At 41.6% G+C, this 20,097-nt stretch overlaps 1 protein-coding gene across 2 annotated transcripts in view; it reads left to right on the top strand.

Annotated features, from left to right (window-relative positions):
- Positions 1–20,097, top strand: part of FOCAD (focadhesin) — a 197,284-nt gene that overhangs the window by 127,564 nt on the left and 49,623 nt on the right. For both annotated transcript variants that reach the window (XM_067553150.1, XM_067553151.1), the window contains 3 exons: positions 204–333; positions 5,117–5,305; positions 5,853–5,974. In XM_067553150.1, the coding sequence (XP_067409251.1) occupies positions 204–333; positions 5,117–5,305; positions 5,853–5,974 (441 nt within the window). The remainder of the gene's footprint in view (positions 1–203; positions 334–5,116; positions 5,306–5,852; positions 5,975–20,097) is intronic.

Consider the following 20,097-nt stretch of genomic DNA (forward strand, 5'->3'; position numbering starts at 1 on the left):
CTACATATACACTTCAGCTGGGTAGAAGAAAGACCTTCAGTCAATCAGTTTCAAGACTTAAATTAATTAAACCGGAGGAGGTTCCTTACTGAAATAGTCACACTGGACCTTGAAGCTAAACATGGATTAAGAGTAAATGGTTTTTTTTTTTGTTGGTATTTCTTTTTGTTTTGTGCTTTACTGCTGCCTTTGTTGTCCTTCAGGCAAGACCGGAAGTTGGTCCACCAGAAGAGCTGGACATAAATGAAGAAGAGGAGAAGGAGGTGGACCTTTCTGTTCCTGGCTCTTCATATATCAAACTGCTGTCTCTAACACTTCCTTCTGTTTTGCCAGGTAGAGCACTTTCATCAGTGGAAGCTACTATACAGCTTTCGAACCTGAGTGACTCTGTATGAACATAGAATTCTACCTACATGGAGTGATTTGTGGGATTGGAACCTTATTTCGTTTATCTTTCGTAAAAATTAAATCCTAAAACAATTCACCATTTAAATAATAGTTTTAAAGTAAAATTGAAGAAATACTGACAGAGGAAGAGAGACATTAAGAGGTCCTGGCAGTGGAGAAATATATTTTCAAGGATATTACTTAATTCTTCTTGTAAACGATATTCATTTTTTCTCTTTTCTGTAGTTATATAATTGGTTACAAATTACTATATTTAAAATACTTGTTCACTAATCATGACATAGAGAACTGAATGAACACGTTTTAAGGCAGTGGTTCCCAAATCTTTTGGCTCGAGGGCCACAGATATCATTTTTACAACCCTGGAGGGCTACCAGTCTCCACCAACAGGCCCTCTGTCCCCCTCACTGCAGCCAGACAGAAGGAGTCTGTCCTGTAGCCACACGTGTCCTGTAGCCCTGTGCGCTCCACCTGGGACCCTAGGCAGTGGCACCCTTCTGCAGCCAGGAAGACAGGAGTTCAGTGCTCTTCTCCCTTTGGCTCCAGCAGGGACCCCAGCACCTAGGGACCTAGGCAGAGCGGTTGCCATGCTCCCTGCTATAGCCAGAGGGAGGGAAGCGCTGTTCTCCCATCCCCTTGGCTGCAGCCAGGAGCCTGCACCGGTCTTTTATCCCCTCTGAAATGCACTCTGCTTGGGACCTTAGGCAGCGGCTCCCTTCTGCAGCCAACAGGAGGGGAGCTGCAGACCACTTTGAAAGCCCTGGCGGGCCACTTTTGGCCCCCAGGCCACAGGTTGGGAACCACTGTTTTAAGGCAATTCTGAATTTTAAACAAAAGTTAATCAGTAGGAAATACAAAGTCACAGGATTTTAAACGGATTTGCTTTTTGTAAGTAATTATACTCTGGTATTTTTTCCAGATAATGTGTTTGTGAAGAGGGTGCATAGTGCTCTGAATAATTTAAAATCAAATCAATAAGCAAACAATATTAAAACTTTATGCAGCGTAAAACATAGCTAATTAATAAAGGTGCACATATCAAAAATAAGGGTAACGATAAGCATTAGTGAGACTTAAATAGGATTAAAGGAGTACTCCCATGGCTGACAGATTCATTTTAATACCTGTACAGCTGATTCATCTTAAAAATAACATTTATTTTTAAAATGTTCACTTGATTATCGTATTAGTGCTATCTATCCACCAAAGTCAGCAATGCAACAATCACTGGACTGTAAACTCCTCGGGACAGGGTCCATCTCTTTTTATGTGTTTGTATGGTGCCTACCACAGTGCCAGCCAACCCGAGCACTGGTCCCCCTACACATAGGCTGTCCTATGGCTGGCTGGCCAGCAGACCCACCCTGGCCCTGGGCTGGCCGGTTTGCCCCAACCCCCAGAACGCCGCTGGCCCAAGCACCCCAGGCCTCTGGAACACCACAGGCCCGTGCCGCGCTGCAGCGCTGGCCCAGCTGGCCAACCCCACTGCTGGAGTGGCTGCTGGCCCACACCACTTCAGCGGAGAGGCCAGCCCAGCTAAGACTGACTGCCACCACTGCCAAATTCATGGGACACATCAGGAGGGGGCTAAGTCTTCCCTGCTTTATGCACTGGGCGCCCATGCTCCCACTTGCATTTGGGAAAGGAGACTTCTGGTCCTCCAGGTCTTTTCACCAGGAAGCCTGGGTTGACTGGGATCTGTGTGGGTTTCCAGAAAGTATCAGACTGGAGAATAAGTGCTTCTTCCACCCAGGAAAGCACTCACCACACTCTTGAGTGTAGGTATTAGGACCACTCAGGAAACTTTACAGGGAAACCCCAACTAAGCCATTTAAACTAATGAGAGCAGTGCTTGCTGTCAAAGACACAAAGCAGGGCATGTGCACCATGAGTGACATTGTTTAGCTTAATGGGAGGATAGGAAAACTGACGATAAGAATTTGTAGAAAAGGGCTATTTGTAGAATAGTGAGGGCTATTGACATGGATTAACAACTCTAGTGGTGGGGTAAAAAATTGGGTGCCCAAGGCAATGATAGCGATCTCTCAGCCACCTTTTAATCTTGTGTACAGATGCGGCTGTGGAACCTGATCAGATTGAACAGCTGTTGGATGTTACCAAGATCATTCACTGTTCCTTGTTGCTAGCTAAGGTGGCAACCCAAGGGAGAACATAGGCCGTCAGTCCCTATTACTATGGGTACTATGTTGACTGGAGTTTCCAGAGGATGATTTTTAGGAGCTGTGGCTGAGACCTCTGTTCTCTTTGGGCTTCTCTAGCAGATTCCATTAAGTCAGAGCTTTGTCTTCTGTCCTTCCCTTATCCCTAGGGAAAATTCTTTCCTAGTGTCCATATGCTACTTCCTGAAAAGATGAGCTCTTATTGCTATGGTAACTGGAGCTAAAATCCAGAGTTCCCATCAAAAGCCAGTTTCTCTCATGGAATTAATGTTGAATGTGGGATTGTCTTTCCATGAGCCTTAATCTGCTCTGGTGGGCAAAATTGCCTTCACTCTCAAACAAATCCACATGGGTTACCTCTGCTACACAGCTGAAAAGAAATATACTAATAAAACAGTAGACTTCCTGCAACAGAAGCACACCACACTTCCTATTTACTCTCTTACCGTCTACATTTGTGTGAACCAAAGGAAACAGAAACTGGGAAGACTTCTCTTCTCTGAGCCCCTTAGGGGCCCAGCAGCTCTGTCAATTTCAGTTGCTAAGGGGCTCTCAGGAGCAGAGCCATCAAGGGGAGGAGAGGGATAATAAAGTCTGCACACACAAAGCACTCATGTTTTTTCAGTAAATCCATTTAATCCTTGAATGTTATTTAATGGGTGTCATATGCAGTCTGAAAATATGTACCTTTTTAAAACAAACTTCCTCCCATACAACACAATATGATATACGTACATTTGAAAGGACAGCAGTTGAATCAATTTTTTTTCTTATTCAGTGGTAGATGGATATATAGAAGATAGGTCAGTATTTTGGTTCATAACACATTCAGTGGTGTTTTTCAGATTTGTCCCAGCCCTTAAAGTATGATGTATTTTAGTTTGCTCCAGAACCAGGTCTCTTTCATTAAGTTTATATTACTTTTCCAGTTTGGTTTATGCCTGGCATTCTGGATCATTAGATTGCATTTATTTGCCATTGTGATTAGAAGTAGCAAACTCATTGATAGGCATCTTGAAAGCAACAAGTCCTTTGTTATAACCAGTAAAAAAAACAAACAAACTTGGAATTCAAACAAGTCTATGGAGAGACACTGTAATAATGATCGGACTATGTAGCCATGAATAGACACCCAGCTGCAGGTGCCAAGGTATTGTGGTGGTTAATGTGTTATTAATGGTTGCATAGAACCAGAAAGGTAGATGGGTACAACTATGTGCAGTGAAGAATTCCATCTCTTTTGCCTGAGCTAAACAAAGCCACTCTCCAAAACAGTCTGAATGGGTAGGTAGATAGGATTTCCCTGTCATTAAACTTCAGCTCATTTGGAAAACCACAAGTCTTTGAGTACCATGCAAAAAGATTTATAGTCCTGCTTCTGAATTCTCTAATATAGTTAAATTCTTGTTGCTTAGTGTGTTGTGTCTGCATGTGGCAGTTTCTAGTGTTATATACAAAAATAACACATTTATCTCTAAAACAGGGCTCTTGTTATGACATTTTGCAGTATTTTTCTCATGTTTATACTGTTGTTGAAATAAATAAGAAATGAAAAAGAAGGAAATGCTGCTAAAATAATGGGGACTGACTGAAAATGACCAAAGTAAGGAAGTTCCAGGACAAGATATGTCTTTCTATTAACTTGTTCCAAGGTGCCTCAGGTATTGCCAGGGTCCCAGAAGACTGGGTAAATGCTCTTTCAACCCACATGAGCTCCAGATCTGTTAGGAAAACAGTATTGCATCTGGTTTGGGAACTTGTACGCCAGAGTTTCAGGATTAATGTGAAACAGTTGTTATGAATCCCTTTAAAACTTGGTTATATAATGAAAGCACTAGCAGACTCTTAAATCTATCAGTATTGCCAGGTGCTGGTCTAATGTTGGCTTCATGTTGGGATGCAGTAACACAACACACATCAATCATAAGGGCTACTTTAATTTGACTTCACAGCCAAACAATAGCATTACATTACTTCTTTACACTGTTGAACCCAGATAAAATATAAAAGCCCAAGTTTGAGAGTGTACCACCTTATAAAACAGTATCTACCACCGTGTTCAGAGAAATTATAGTACCAGCTGTGGGGTTTTTTTTTTTTTACGGTGAAAAAGTCGGTAGAAAAAATTCATTTGTGAGGAACGTTTTTTTACATTGACAAATGTAAATGTCAATTTAGTTTCTGATTGTCCCTTATTTCAGTTTGTGACGGTGTCATTGGCGTACCAAACAAAAGAGCACATTGATCAACAGCACTGAGAACAGTTCAGGCTATTTTTCTTCTGAGTCTGAGCATCTGACATCACTTATTCAGAGCTTCCTGAGCTGAAGTTTGAGTGGAGGTGAACATAGAGTCAGGAAGACTTGCCAGGAGTTCTAAATCCCTGACCTTGGAGCTTTCATCTGAATGTGTAGTTGCTAGTTTAGTTAAGCATAACTGCCCTGAAGCACAGCTGTGGTTTTGGGTTTGTTGGGATTTTTTGGCCTCTCTCCAGCCTCGACCTTTTTCTTCCCCCCCACTTCCTCCAGCATTTGAAGAGTTTGTGGCATCACTTGTGAAACAGGAGATGGCCAACATGCCCCGCGGAGTGTATCATTCTGCACTCAGAGGTGGGGCTACGCGCTCGGATCAAGGAAAGACTGTAGCAGGAGTTTCAAACTTCATGCTGAAAATGTATGAGAGGAACAAACAACCAGGCCTGAAGCCTGGCCTTGCAGGTGAGCTTCTTCTATCAGTGGTCAAGTCACTCCCTTGACTAACGTTTCAAAATGTCTTGGCACTATATGGCAGTTTTCTCTGCATGTGGTGTTGGCCCTGATTCAGAAAAGCTTGTCAGGGTATGCTTAACTACAACCTTTCTCAGGATAGCATTTTAGCACACGATTAAAGTTGAGCATGTGCTTATATACTCTCCTGAATAGTGATGTTTTCCTGAATCAAGGTTCTAGAGTGGATTCATTTGAGCAACAATCATATACTATATAATACTAATGTTCCCTTGGCTCTTCTCCCTGCCTCTTCATTAAGTCTGAACTCATCCTCTAAGTGATGAGTCTTAATACCAGCAGCATGGGAAGCATGAATCATTAAGTGACTCCAGAATCTTCTTCCCCATCAGTCAGTGTCACTGTAATTTTAAAATGTAACTTTAGAAGCATTATATGATTTTTCTCAAAATTTGTATTGAGCTATTGTGCATGAAACTTTTTTGCTCTATTTAGCAATTTTTGATGTTGATGCATTTATATGGGTTTTTTTTTTAAGCTGGCATGTTGTTCTGTTATGACCTTCCAATCCACATGGGGAAAGATGGCAAACCTATCAGTCGTTTTCTGGCCAGTAGAGGGCGAAATTTCCAACAGACGTTAATAGCTCTCATTCATGAGGTAAGTATTCTCGGCTTTTCTTCCCATTTCAGAAATGTTGTGCTGCTTTCTCCTCCCTACTCCCCACAGAGTCACATTTGCTTATTTTAATTAGGAAATACTAGCTACAAGCTATGTGATGTTTTAATGCACCATAATTAACTAAAGTTGCTGTGAGGGACAATTAACATGACTAGAACGTGTAAATACATTTAATAAAATGCTCTTTGCTGAAATGTTCCCTCTGAAGATCGTTGGCGTAAATTGAAACTGACATTCTCCTTTTGCCCCACCTCTCCCCCAGTAGTTGTGCCTAGTCAGGCTACAGTGCTCTAGTATTTTGGTGTGTCTGAACAATAATTATGAGATTCCAACATAGGGAGTGACCTCCGCCTCCTTGTTAGAGTAATAATAACACAGCATATCTCTTAATTGTTTCCAACTCCCTGGAATATTATGCTGATGTGGTTGATACTATGCAGTGAACTGTGGTAAACTGGAGCTGTAACATCTAAATTTGTGTGGTTTTGGAACAGGTACAAGAAATTAACATCCAGTTAATCATTACAGAAAATAAGAAAGAGCTTATTATTAAATCTTACAGGGAGTTTAGAATTATGGTATTACAGTTGATATGAAACTGATCTTTGGAAACTGCAGAGACTGGGAAAACAAATAAGCAGTTAGACGGGCTTTGGAAATGAATGTTCCTTTCCCATTTTTCATGTCAGCTTGAACATTTATAGCACAAGTAGAGATGTGTTAGAGTCTCTTTCATAGTTTATAAAAGAAGAGTTGATATGATCAATTTGCATTACTGAGGAGGTTTATTATGTGCATTATAAGATGAAGATTCTGTTCACAGGTCATAAATGAGAATGTCAAAATTATACCAGTCTATTCTATCATGTGTTAGACCTGTGTTTCTCAACCTTTTAAGTAGCAAGTACCCCCTAACTTCTGAAAATTTTAATAAGTATCCCAACACTCAATTTTCCACAGGATTTTATATTTACAGGCTAATGGGAGCCATATGCTGGAAGAAGGGCTGAGTATATAAGGCCGTGATATGACAGATGTCAGACCTAGTGTGGGTAGGTTACCACATTTACACCAGGGGTGCACAACTCAAGTATGTGCCTGGGCTAGAGGTGATGTTGGCCAAAGGTAGGAGGCTTTGAGTGGCATGCCAGCACTGGGGGATATAAAGCACTGCGTGACGCGCCAAATTTTTTGGCATAGATTTGAGAGGAGGAAGGGGTGAGAGAGAGAGAGACAGCGAAGGAGGGCGAGAGAGAGAGAGAGAGAGAGAGAGAGAGAGGAAAAGAGGGCAAGAGGGAAGATTGTGGTTGCTCTTTTTCTTAAAAGGGTATGTCTGCAGGAATATTGTGGTGACAGTGGGTGAAGGGAGTGTTTGAACCTGTAGTTCAGAGATAAAAAGACTCAAGGACGTAGTCAGACACATGCAGCAATGTGCTGAGACACACTCATGTGCAGGCAGACATGGAGGCCTACACACAGGTGCACACACACACACACACACACACAAAAATGGGCATACAATAATTCAGAATGTAAGATTTACTCTTTTTTATTGAATTTTACAACAGTTGTTTAAACAAAACACGTGAATCATAAAAATTATAGAACAGTAAAAACAATATAACTCAAACATTTATATTAATAAAACTCTCTAAACATTAGGTGTCTTTGTGACTGGAACTGATACTCCCCCTCTAGAATTGTTCTACAAATGTGGGACTGAACTGGACTTTTTGCTAGTTTTAACAAAATAACATAAAAATGAGTTCTTGTAAGAGCTGGATTTAATGAGAAACTTGGGCCTGTTTGGATGCATTCCAGATCTCTGTTTTAAACTACTTATTGCTACTATCAGATCATTTTCCGGGCACAGACGATTTCTTATTTTACATTTTAGCCCAGTCGAGTGCGAGAAACTGATCTCTCACAAATATGTTGAGGCAAACAGGAGAAGTTCTGTGAGAGCCATGTTTCTCAGCTGTAGGTATTCCCATTTCATTTTCTGCCAAAATGCAGGGATGTCACCCATGCTCTGCATCCTCTGCAACGTACTGTCCGTGCAAAGCTCAAAAAGTTTTTCCTTCATGCTTTCTGGAATCCCTGCTTGTTCAATAGCGCTGTCATTAAATGGATTCAAAATCCACAGTTTCTGTGGATCTTTATGCTCTTCAACATTAGGGAAATAATGTTCAAAGTTTGACTCCAAATTTACCAAGTGTTCTTTAATATTTTCTTTCACACCTTCATTGAGAGTGATTTCGTTTTCTTCACAGAATTCTGAGAGCTGTGGAAATGAAACAATATTTCCACATAAAGCTGGATTTTTCCAGAATCTCAACTTTTTTTCTAAAAGCTCTTACTTTGTCATCCAAGATAAATGTATTTGTGTTGCATCCCTGAAGCTGAAGGTTCAAGTTATTGATTTTATCAAAAATGTCACAAAGATAGGCTAATTTGCAAATCCGTACTTCATCTTCAAGAATCTGTAAGAATTCAGATTTCATATCTCTGAGAAAGACAGTAGCTTCATATCTCAACTCGAACAGGCAATTCAACAACCTTCCATGTGACAACCACCGAACTTCCGTCTGAAGAAGTATAGTAATATGTTCAGATCCCATGTCATGGCACAGCGATCAGAAAAGACATGAATTCAGAGCCCTCACTTTTATGAAGTTTACTGTTTTCACGGCTGTTCCTAGCACGCTGTTTAAATCTTCATTCAGCTGCTTTGCAGCCGATGCCTGTCTATGGATAATACAATGGTTCCACTTGATTGAAGCATTTATAGTTTTTGAGTGAGCAACAAGACCTACCATTGCTGCTGCTCCATCTGTGCATACAGACACATGCCACTCCCATGACAATCCATTTTTTACAATGTGCTCATTTAAGATCTTAAAAATGTCCTCTCCTATTGTTCTTGTGTCCAATTCTTTGCAGCCATATATTTGTTCCTGTATTCCTTGCTCGTCTTCATCATTAATGTATCTGACAAACATCATCAGTTGTGCATAGTTGGATACATTGATAGATTCATCAATCTGTAAAGTGAACTGTTTTTTCTGGATGATTTTTTCTGAAATTTGTTTAATTATGTCCTCTGCCATGTCATCAATTCTTCTTGTCATGGTGTCATTTGGATGTGGGATGGTTTTTAATTTTATCTACTTCTGTTTTGCCAAACATGATTTCAGCAATTCTGATAGCAGCAGGAATGACAAGGTTCTCAGCAATGGTGTGTGGTTTCTTCATTTTTGCCACCATGTGTGTGATTTCAAATGAAGCTCGTAGAGCTTGTTTAGGGATTGCAGAGTACAAGTTCATAGCAGCACTTGATTTTGTCAAACTTTCACATTTTCTTGTGAAAAAATCTATTGATTTGTCCTTCAGATCAGGATGTTTCGTTTGAAGGTACCTTTTCAAAAGGGAATTCTTCATACAGTGATTAGGCAACGTCTCTCTGCAGATCACACAAAGTGGTAATGGAGGTATACTTCTGTTTGTTGTAAACCCGAAAACCAGATAACTGGGATCATAGATACGTGCTTTATGAACCTGTGAAGATTTTGTACTTTCACTACTGATGCTTTTTTTTCTCCGAAACATGATCCTCTGGATCCAACACTTGTTCCGCATTTGTATGGGAACTACTTTCTTCTAAATCTGAAGTCTTTCTTTTTACAAGAAAACGATCCATTTTAACACCCTCACAATCAGAAAATTAAAAGAGTAACACAAGCCTACGTAAATTCAAACACTAAAAGTGGAAACTACATCAAACTGGCACATGCTTAAACTCTGAGAAACAGTCTTTTTCCCTTTTACCGCTGGAGGACTGTATTTCTCATAAAGCGGGAGAGTTCTGAGTTCTGCAGTGCTGTGTGGCTGTGGCAGATCACAAAACCCCCTGCTCTCTCTCCCTTCCTTCCTCCTCCCCTTCCTCCATATTAGGAGCAAAGGTCAACACCAGTCAATCACCATGGCCTGATGGCAGGGCTCACATGGTGTTCTCCTCACACAGGTGTGAACTTTTGAGGTATGAGCAGGCACTAGCAGCACAGAGTGGATAGCAGCACTTCCCATGGCCATCCCTAAGGGGGTGCAGGCCTGGGGCAAATCACACTGTGTGGGCCCCTCTTACCATTTTTAAACTGGTAAAATCTGGGGCTGCCATAGTTGTCAATTTCACTGCTCAGCTAGAGAAGTGAAATTGACAAGTTTTCTGGACACTGGGCTTTGAGCCAGGGAGGAGGGCTGCCACCTGGGCAAGTTGCAGGTGGCTGCTGCCTGGCTTCCAGCTTGGGAGGTGGGCAACTGCCATCCACTCCGAGGTGGGCAGAGGAGGCTTCCGTGCCGGCTGGGACCCAGGGATGTGGGCAGGCAGCTGCTGCCAGTCGTCAAGCTGGGGCACTGGAGGCTGTCCCTCGGCTGGGAGCCGGGCGTAGGTGGCTGCCGCCCAGCTCCTGAGACGCAGGAGGCTGCTACCGGGATCCCACTTGGGAGCTGGGACGTGGTGGGATGAGGGCGGCTGCCACATGCCTCCCCCAGAAGCTAGCGGCTGCCGCCTGCCTCCCAGCTGGGAGCTGTGACCTGGCGGGAAGTCGGGGTCTGCTGCCCACCTCCCCCAGAACCTGGGGGCTGCCACCCGCCTCCCACCTGGGAGCTGTGACAGGGCAGGAAGCAGGCAGCTGCAGCCCAGCTTCCTGAGACTGGTGCATGCTGCCTGCCTCCCAGCTGGGAGCTGTGACTGGGCGGGAAGCAGGGAGGCTGCTGCCCGCCTTTCCCAGAAGCTGGGGGCTGGGTGGGAAGTGGGCTGCTGCTGCCAGGCTTCCCCAGAAGTCGGCAGCTGCTTGCCCGCCTTCCCTTCTCCGTTTTTCCCGAATACCCCGTGCCTATGTCTCGCGTCCCTCTGGGGATACCCGTACCACAGGTTGAGAAACTATGTGTTAGACAAGCAGGAGACCATAGATGAGTATAAAAATATCTTTTTTGTAAGAAATCTAAAATGGGGCCCAGAATAATTCCACAAGGAATGATAACAACATAGTGATAGATGTACATTTTAAAACCTGCCTTCAGAACAATGCCAACAACCATTCTTTTATTCGTGCAACAGCAAAATACAGATTCGAAGACAGAACTGCCATGCTTGTTCCCTCTGTTCCTTGTACTAGCAGTAGTCATCCCCCTGATACAAATAACTGGAAGTTAAAATTCTAGATGAAGTTGGTAGTGTCACCTACTGTTAAGGTTGATCAACACTTCCCATTATAAGAGCATTCAGTTGTTTATAACTGTGCCAAATTTCAGTTCTTTGGTCTGAAATATTTCATGACAGGTGTCTGCCTCTGGCTGAATTTTTTTCAAGTTTCAGCTAAAATTAGGATGACCAACTGACATGAGTCCAATTTCAAGAAAGCATGATCTTATTTGAGAAATGTTGCAGGACACAGCAAAATTAAAATAAATGAATCCCTTTAATGTAACAAAGCACCAGTGTCACCCAGTAGCAAAACAGCCCATTTCGGGAAGCTGTAGACAGTTAAAATAACACATTTAACTAAATTCTACATTCAGTAGCTAGCTGCTAGCTATTCATGTGGCTAGCTTGCTAGCAAGGTAAACAACGCTGCCCTGTGGTTGGCTCCCACCCCTTCTGCCCAAGGTCCCTTCACTTCCCACCTGGCCTTGCCCCTTCCATGCCCCCCCTGCACTCGCCCGCCTCTCAGCCCCGAGCCCTCCTGAAGCCTGACACAGAGCAGCCTGGCCAGGCAGCACCCCCCCCCCCCCCAACCCCTAGCCCCGTGTGGAGTAGAGCAGCCTGGCTGGGCATAGCCCCCGCACCCCAACTCCGTATTTTGCAGGACATTGTGTAGTCATTGCAGGACGCAGACAGGGGAGCCAATTGTGAGACTGTCCCACGATTTGCGAGACGGTTGGTCACCCTGGCCTAAAATTGTTCCTCAAGAATGAGATTAGGGAAAATACGTTGCTTTAATAATAATTTAAATAATGCTTACAGCTGTTTGTTGATAAGATCTAGCTCCTCCGTGTCTGGAGTAAGGGCTTGCAATTTGGGGGGCGTGGGGGGTGTGCTGTTGGTGTCAGTGACCTGCCATGAAAAATTGACCAAGTTTGAAGGCTCTGAAGAATCTCAGTTAATACATGCTTAGAAACTTGCTTGTTTGGAAGTTAAATTCTCCAGAGTTCATCTGCACTGAACATGCCCCAGCCTGGGTTGCAGGAGCAAAATGGGATTTTGCCTGCAGTTTCTCCTCCTGGCAGCCAGGATTGGCAGTGGCATCAAGCACAGGGCCTGAGAGTAGGGACCCTGTCTCTCCAGTGCTCTGGGAACAGGCATGTGGAGAAGGAGGTGGCCTGACTGAAATGCTGAGGGCTGGGGAATGGGGTGGGAGGGTAGGAATTGGGTCAAAGTCTGTGCAGGATAGACTGATCTGAGGGGGTGGGAGGGGATAGTTGGACTGAGAGCTATAGGATGAGACTGGAACGGGGTGGGTGTAGGGGCTGGGATTAGGAGCCAGAGAAGGTAATGAGTTCCAAGAGCTGTTTATGTAGAGGGTTGGGGGAGATTGGAACTGGCTGGGCAAGATGACTGGGCTGAGAAGCCTGGGGGTGGGGAGATAGAAGGGAGGGAGACTGACAGCCAAGTTGGGGGAAAACTGGGATTCTGAGATTGAGCTGGGAGGAGGAACCCAGCGTAGGCTTGGAACCTGGGGCTGGTGTGAGGAGCTTGGTGTGTGGAGGAGAGTGGGATGAGGACTGGGGCAAGGGGAGGAGACAGATCTGGGACAAGGACATCCAGAAGGGGTCAAGCTTGGGGAGAAAAGGGACAGAAAGCTATATGCCTACTGGAGAACACTCCAGAACCTGGAAATAAATCCAAGATTTCTGAGTGTCTGTATTCCTTCGCTGTCAGGAATATCTGTGAAACCCACTGATAAAATGACTTTCAGCACCCTCTAGTGGCTAGTCCATCTAGAGGATGACAACCTATGGCTGATATCAGTGACTCCAGGGCTGCCCAACCTACGGTCCATGGGCCATACATGACCCACCAGAACATTTCATAAGGCCCACTGCCTGCTTCAACACAATATACTAACAGCTGATTCATTAGCATTTTGTTGTCATGTTTACATTGTTTTAGTTTACACAAGTGTGTAAATAGACAATACTGTACATAGAAGCTACCTATCTAAATATATATGAAACAAGCAACTTTAAATATAAATCAATACAGGTGACTTTAAATCTTATTAAAATATGTAGAATCTGTTTGGTCCACACAAGGTTGTGTTTAGGTTTATATGGCCCACCTGTGTAATAAGGTTGGGCACCACTGAGTAATTCCATTAGCTCAAGTGTCGGAGGTCTGTTCAGTGGGTCTAACTGTTCCAACCCTGCTGAAGATTCATGTGGGTATCAGTGTGATGCCACGTGATAGAATTTGGGTTTTTTGGTTTGTTTTTTAAAAACTTTTTTGTGCATGATTTCATAAAGTACTTCAGAAGAACATTAAGGTTGAAAAGTCACGCACTCAAAAGTTAGGAAATGCCTCATTAAGGTTACTTAACAAGGCTCCTTTGTGTGTATGCGTTATGACACAGTCTTTTTTTAGATTATCAGATACAATTTTTTCTGCAGAACCCTCATTTTTTCCTCATTCACAGCACAGGATGAATCATACTATAGGGACTAATATATATAATACATGCACACAATGAAATTGAGGCAACAAAAGTCATTTATCACTTTTAAAAATATAAGCCATATCATTTGTGTGTATTATATTTATTATTTTGTGTGTATTGTGGTAGTTCCCAGGGGCCAAACAAGAACTGGACCCAATAGTGTTAGGCACTGTACAAACCCAAAGTAATAGACAGTCTCTTTCTTGAAGAGTTTACAGAATATACATTGAAAATCAGTGGGACTTGTGCTCCTTAGATACTTCTGAAAATCCCATTTATTATCTCGGGGTCTTAACACAGGAATTGGGGAGGGGGCAAGAGAAGAATACATGTAATATTAGATATGGTCACAGATGTCACTTATAATTCAATAATTTTGTTTTTAATAATTTATCTTCTTGTTCTTCTCAGTCTGGTTTAATTCTTCTGTTTTCATATATTCATATTCATTTACTGCTGTTAGACTTGTTTTATTTTATCTGGTTTCTCTACCTCGTGACTATTTTATTCAAAATACTGTTATATTTTACTAAAGAAAGAGCTTAGAGTTTAACCTGTGAAGCATGCTACTCAGTATTATGGAACCTCCAAAGACACTGCCCTTAGCCAACATTGAAAAGACTTAAAATGAAGGTTAATTCGGGGGATAGCAAATATTAATTCATTTTATCCTTTATTGAAAAGATCAACCAAGTAGCACTCTATGGTCATCTGACTGATTAGGGATTAGAGATTGTCAGTGTAATGACCACAGTGGCACACTCAGGTTTGTCTCTTTCTAGGGATTTATCCACAGTGGTGCACATAGAATATTTGCTTGGGGAATTATATGTGGAAAACAAGGTGTGTAATTACACTTGTATTTTTGCATGTGTCTTTTTTTGAAAACCAAGCTCCAAACTTGTGATGAAAAGCGAGGCGAGTTTGTTGTGAGATTTATCCAATGTATAGATTAATGAGGTTCTGCTCTATGTGTATGTATATCTGAGCAAAAGGTAGAGGTTATGTATCTGAGGAGGAGGAATATCATGTAAATTGTTCCATATGCTCAAGTATCTACAAAACAAAAGCAAGTAAAAAAAGTGTTTTTAGCTGCAGTTTAAATTTAACAATAACAATAGCACAAAGTTAATTTGCCATTGAATCTTGAGGGACTAGGCTGATACTGTTTTTCTTCTAGATGGTATCCTAGCTGAGGCATTAGCTGCAGGTATAATATCTGTCAACAAGAGTAGATTAAGATGCAGGGATTTTTTCCCCCAAGTTCTTTGAGCTGGTTTCTCATGGGAAGCAGAATATGCCTTCAATAAACAGTAATGTGTTTCAAGTATCGTATTGCCCTTTACTGGTCACTAGTGACTTGGAGGAGCAGCTTCTCTCTCCCCCACAAGTGGTACAGCACTGTTTTATTGTTTGGTAAAAGAAGCTTGGCAATGTGCCTTGAAAGAACATTCGAGTTACTATAGTCACAGTGGTCAAAGGTCCCTTAAATCATAGGTGTCTATTTTATTATTTCCTATAGGCCCCACTTCACCAAGCATCCTGGGCTGGTGTTGTGCAAGAAATCTCTAATGTTTAGCGCTAGCACTTGGGCTAGACTGGCCAATAATTACCTGCTACTGTTTCAGCAGTTTGGAATCATTATCTCTGATGGGCTTACAGGGAATAATCCCTTTTAGGCTTCACTTGTCTTTATTATGAAAATAAATCAGTAGGAATAGTCACATATGTTCACATCATGGCCCATATGTTTTGATGGTTCTGTAAATGTATGCTTTGGGTTAGAGGCATTAAAGCTGTTAAACATTTACCCAGCTACTGATCTTTTATTTTCTTAATGGAGATGAAGTGGACTGTGTTTGTTACATATACATGGTATTTGAAGCGGTCTTCTTTTGGTACCAAAGTACAGTGAACAGTGGCATCGTAATTCCGGATTGCTGGAGCATCTTTAAAACAGAGGGCCTATTGGAAAGAACCAAATTCTTTATCATTATTATCTATTTATGATTATTTGTATTGTGATATTGCTGGGATCCCCCTTAGACTGTAAGCTCTTTGAGGCAGGGTGTTTGTACAGTACCTAGCACAGTGGGGTCCTGGTCCATGACTGGGCTCCTAGGCACTATTACAACACAAATAATAAATGTTGATGGCGCTTAGGCACCATACACACACACAATACAAACAATCCCTGCTTCAGAGAATTTACAATCTAAGTAAGCTCTTTAGTTGTATCATGATGAAATGCGTCTTTGTGAAACAAAGGAAGATCACCCTGTGCTCATGTCTGTGCTGGTTTGGTTTTAGTATAATCACATAGTTTAAAGGTTTATTCAGCCTAATGTCCAGTTATATTTGGGATATATAAAGATGGGAAAATTCAGAATAGCCCAAACTCAGTTCTATTATGCCCTTTAGTGGCTAGACATTGTGGTAGTTATGTGCATTTTAGTCCCTGTTTTGTCCATTTGGACCAAGCTGCCTGGGGCTCATTGCTGCAGCAATATTCAGTAAGCTGCATTATGTTTCAGTCTGAACTTTGGATATGTTTTTCCAAATATAATGTGCAAAAAGGGAGAGAGAGAGAGAAAGTGTCCCTATTTTACTGATAGGGAAACTGGGCCATAGAAAATTTAAGGCCTTAGTTCAGTAAAGCCTTTAAGTATTTGTATAGGTCCTTGTAATTTCAGCTGGACTTAAGAACATTCTTAAGTCTGTCCTTATTCATAGAAGCAGTTAGTCTCCAATTCAGGAAAGTATCAACATGCAGGAAGGACAGTTAAGCATGTGTTTAAAGGTAGATATGTGCTTACGCACCTTGCTAAATTAAGGCCTAGGTGACTTACTCAAGGTCACACACAAAACCTGTGGCATTGCCAGTAACAGCACCAATGTTTCCTGACTCCCAAATCTCTGCCTTAACCCGAGGCCTACCTTTGAGGTTAAATAGGATCCCCAATATTTTCTTTAAAGTGACATTATCACAGTTTTAGGCCACCAAATTAGCCATTGTAACAGTATTACAGATTGCCAAGAAACATACAAAATTAATAATAGAGTATCTTTTGCTGTTCTCATAAAATGTCACGTGTGCCCTATGTACGAGCAGTAGATGAATGAACGTTGTACACAAAGGATGGTCCATAGCAGGCACAAACTGAGAGAGAAAATGTATCCAAATCCCCTCTCTGGGTTGGGTTTTGTTACATGGCTTCTGATTTTACCTAAATTAACACTAGCTTTACCGAAGTCTGTAGCTCGCTTCCTGCTTCTGTTTTACAAATCGTTAACTAAAAAACTACAAACCCAGAAAGGTGTAGAACTAGAGAGGGTAGCTCTCCTGTTTTTTCCCAGAGTTCCCTGCACAACCTCCTTGCTTGTGACTGACAAAACAGCCTTTATTTTAAGGTGTTAAACCTAAGTAGACTCAGCTGCTAGCTCCCAAGTAGTGTCTTCCTGAGTTGCAGCTGAATCCAAGCTGGGAATTCTCCTCCAAAACTTTAGGCTGTCTCGCTTGACAGGGCCTTCTTCTAGAACATTACTGGAGCAGGGTGTGGCAGAGCTCCATGCTCTCTTGCAAGGTGCTCGAAAAGATCTGTTCACCTGTCCTGTAGTTGAATAACAAAATTACATATTCACAAAGAATTTGCTAGTATTGGGGCTCTGGTTTGATCCAGCATCATTCAAGCCTGCTAGTACTCACAAATCCACAAAGTTTCAGAGGTCATCAGGATGGTACATCCAACATTGACCGTATTAAACCCATCAGGGCTCTTTCTGAAAAGCTATGGTTATCAAGTGAGGGAAAAGAAAGAAAGCATTTGACTTGAGTAACCCACTTCTGAGCAAGAGTAAAGAATATCAGCCCTGACTCTCTCACAGATTCTCCACAGAGACTGTGAGTTATTCACAGTAATATTTGTTGAATATTTTTAAATACACAATATATGTACAAAGTGAAGACAGGTTCACAGGTTTTTTGCAAACCAAATATGCTGGGTTTTTTGACTGAATGCTCTTCAAGCAACTCTATGAAGAGAATTCTGACAAAATTATGCTGGTGCACAGAGATGCTTTAGAGTTGCAAGGCACTACATTCTGCTTACAATTCTGTATGCTCCTGTATTCAGAAGATTTTGATTCAAAGATGCCAAAGCACATTATGAACTGCATTCCTGTTTCCACTTGTTGGACCTTTTAGCCCAGAAGGGGTTCCTTCATGTGTTTAGACTGTGTATGACTCGGCTGGAGGGCTGAGCCACTGAAGGACCCATCTGACAAAGGCAACTGCCGACAGGAGGTGCTCATGAGAGGCGAGTGTCCCTCCCTGCCTTCCTCCCTCCCCTCATTATACTACACTAGAAGACAAGGTGGAAGGACTGAAACTGCAGTCGAAATTAAGAGAAACCAGGGAAATTGAACAAGATAAATCACAAAGATGCAGCAGGTTGAGATAACAAATAAGATCAAGGAGGAGGAAGATGATGGAAGAAAATACTGACCTGGAAGGAAATAGCTGTTTTCTCTCTATGAAGAGTTTGAGGGGGATCATACTTAGAAGAGATTAAAGACAGACATCAACCAAACCAGAAGTCAAAATAAGTAATTATTTAAAGAGAGCCATAGGAGGAGAAAAGATAAACTAAACTGATTGGTGATTCTCTAATGCGGAAAGGACAAGATCATAGATGTGATGACATGCAAGTAGCATCTTGACAAATACTAAGGTAGGGCATTGTTTCATAGGGTTTGGGGAAAGAATGAGGGTATGTTTTGGCGGTAAGAGGCTTTTCAGGAATTTTCCCTCTTTTGATTGTCTGCTAACATTTATCTCCATTTGAATATTTAAAAATGCTGGCTGTTGGAGTTAATTTATTTGTATATTAGTATTAATTTTGCTGGTGATTATTGTAAGTCTAATTATTGGCAAGGTACTCAACTTTTGTGAGAGCATTGTTTTTAATGTCAAATCAAAATAAATACATAAAAATAAAGAATATCTTCCCCTTTTTGTAGTCTACGAGGGAATTCATGACATAAGACAAGGAAGATTCAGCAGAATCAAGGACACCTTTAGGGACTCGGGAAGATAATTGATGATGATGTTGAACTCAAGTACTTATATTGGTTACACTTTCCATGCCAAAGGCAAGGAGAAGACCAATGGATGTGTCAATAGTGTAGAAAAGAGGTGTTTGAGGTCATAGCGCTTTGGAATGCTGTCAGTGTTGAGCACTGATTACAGCCTCAGTGTTAGCAGAAAGAGTGGTAATAACCTTCTGGGATTAAGCCTCACAGGGTTTTATTTTTACTGTAGGTGGGTGTTAGACGAGGCATGATCGTGGTGATGTTGGTGTGTGTAACTCAGAGAATCTGGCATATTATTTAAATTTAAAAATGTAAAGTATAGACCTCAAAAACTGGATACTGAGATCCTATCTGAACCCACCTGATATGTTTCCTTTTCCTTTATTAAAAATGTATTACCCTGGAAATCTCTGAGATTAAATAACTTGTTTCCAGTGGATGCCAAATGGCTGTCATGATGATTTTTCATGTTTTTGGTAAAGGCAGACAGTAGACATAATTGGACACTAAGAACAAAAAATTCTTTCTGCCTGTCATGGAATATTGTGAGGTATGACAGTGCACAGCAGTCATTTTAATTACAAAGCTTGCTTTTGTTGTGGGCCTGAAAACACAGCTGTTAAAAAGTGTGTGTGTGGGAGGGGGGAAAACAAACCTTGAGCCTCCAATAAAATGATTTTCTAATTAAGGTCCAAACAGAAAGATAAAAGTATCATGCCATTTAATTTTTTAGTATTTTATCTGCTTGTGTAGTAAAGAAACTCATACTTTTTATAAACTTGTAAATTGTAATAACCTACAATTTCTTTAACATTCATTTTTATTAAAAATGTTGTTCAAAGGAGTTAAGGGTCTTGGTGGTTGGGTGTGTAGAGTGGGAAACTGAGTCACAAGTATACTCAGTTTAAGCTTAATCAATTTTCACTCAATAATTATACAATTGCAAACAGAATTATTGTCACTTAGTGCCTGGACATATATTTATGCCAGACACATAATAACGGACAAGACAGAACAGGTAAATGGGCCCAAGTTACTGCATTCCAGGACAACTGAGATGCCCTTCCACCTTTTATGATAGTGGTCACCTCCTGTGATCTCCTGGTCTGGTCCTTCAGTCCCATCCTTCAGTTTCTGGTCTAGTATTGCTCCAGTTTGGGCCATGTTCACTTGGATCCTTATACATCTTCACATTACGAATTATTTAATCTTTATCCAATTGGCTTTTAGCACATCACCACTTGATTTTTTTATGTAACCCATACATTATGCAAGGGAAAGCGTCAGTTATGCAAC

The sequence above is a fragment of the Emydura macquarii genome, unplaced genomic scaffold (genome assembly GCF_026122565.2).
Source record: "Emydura macquarii macquarii isolate MOO-44397 ecotype Brisbane River unplaced genomic scaffold, CSIRO-AGI_Emac_v2 contig_1451, whole genome shotgun sequence".
Classification (NCBI taxonomy): domain Eukaryota; kingdom Metazoa; phylum Chordata; order Testudines; family Chelidae; genus Emydura; species Emydura macquarii.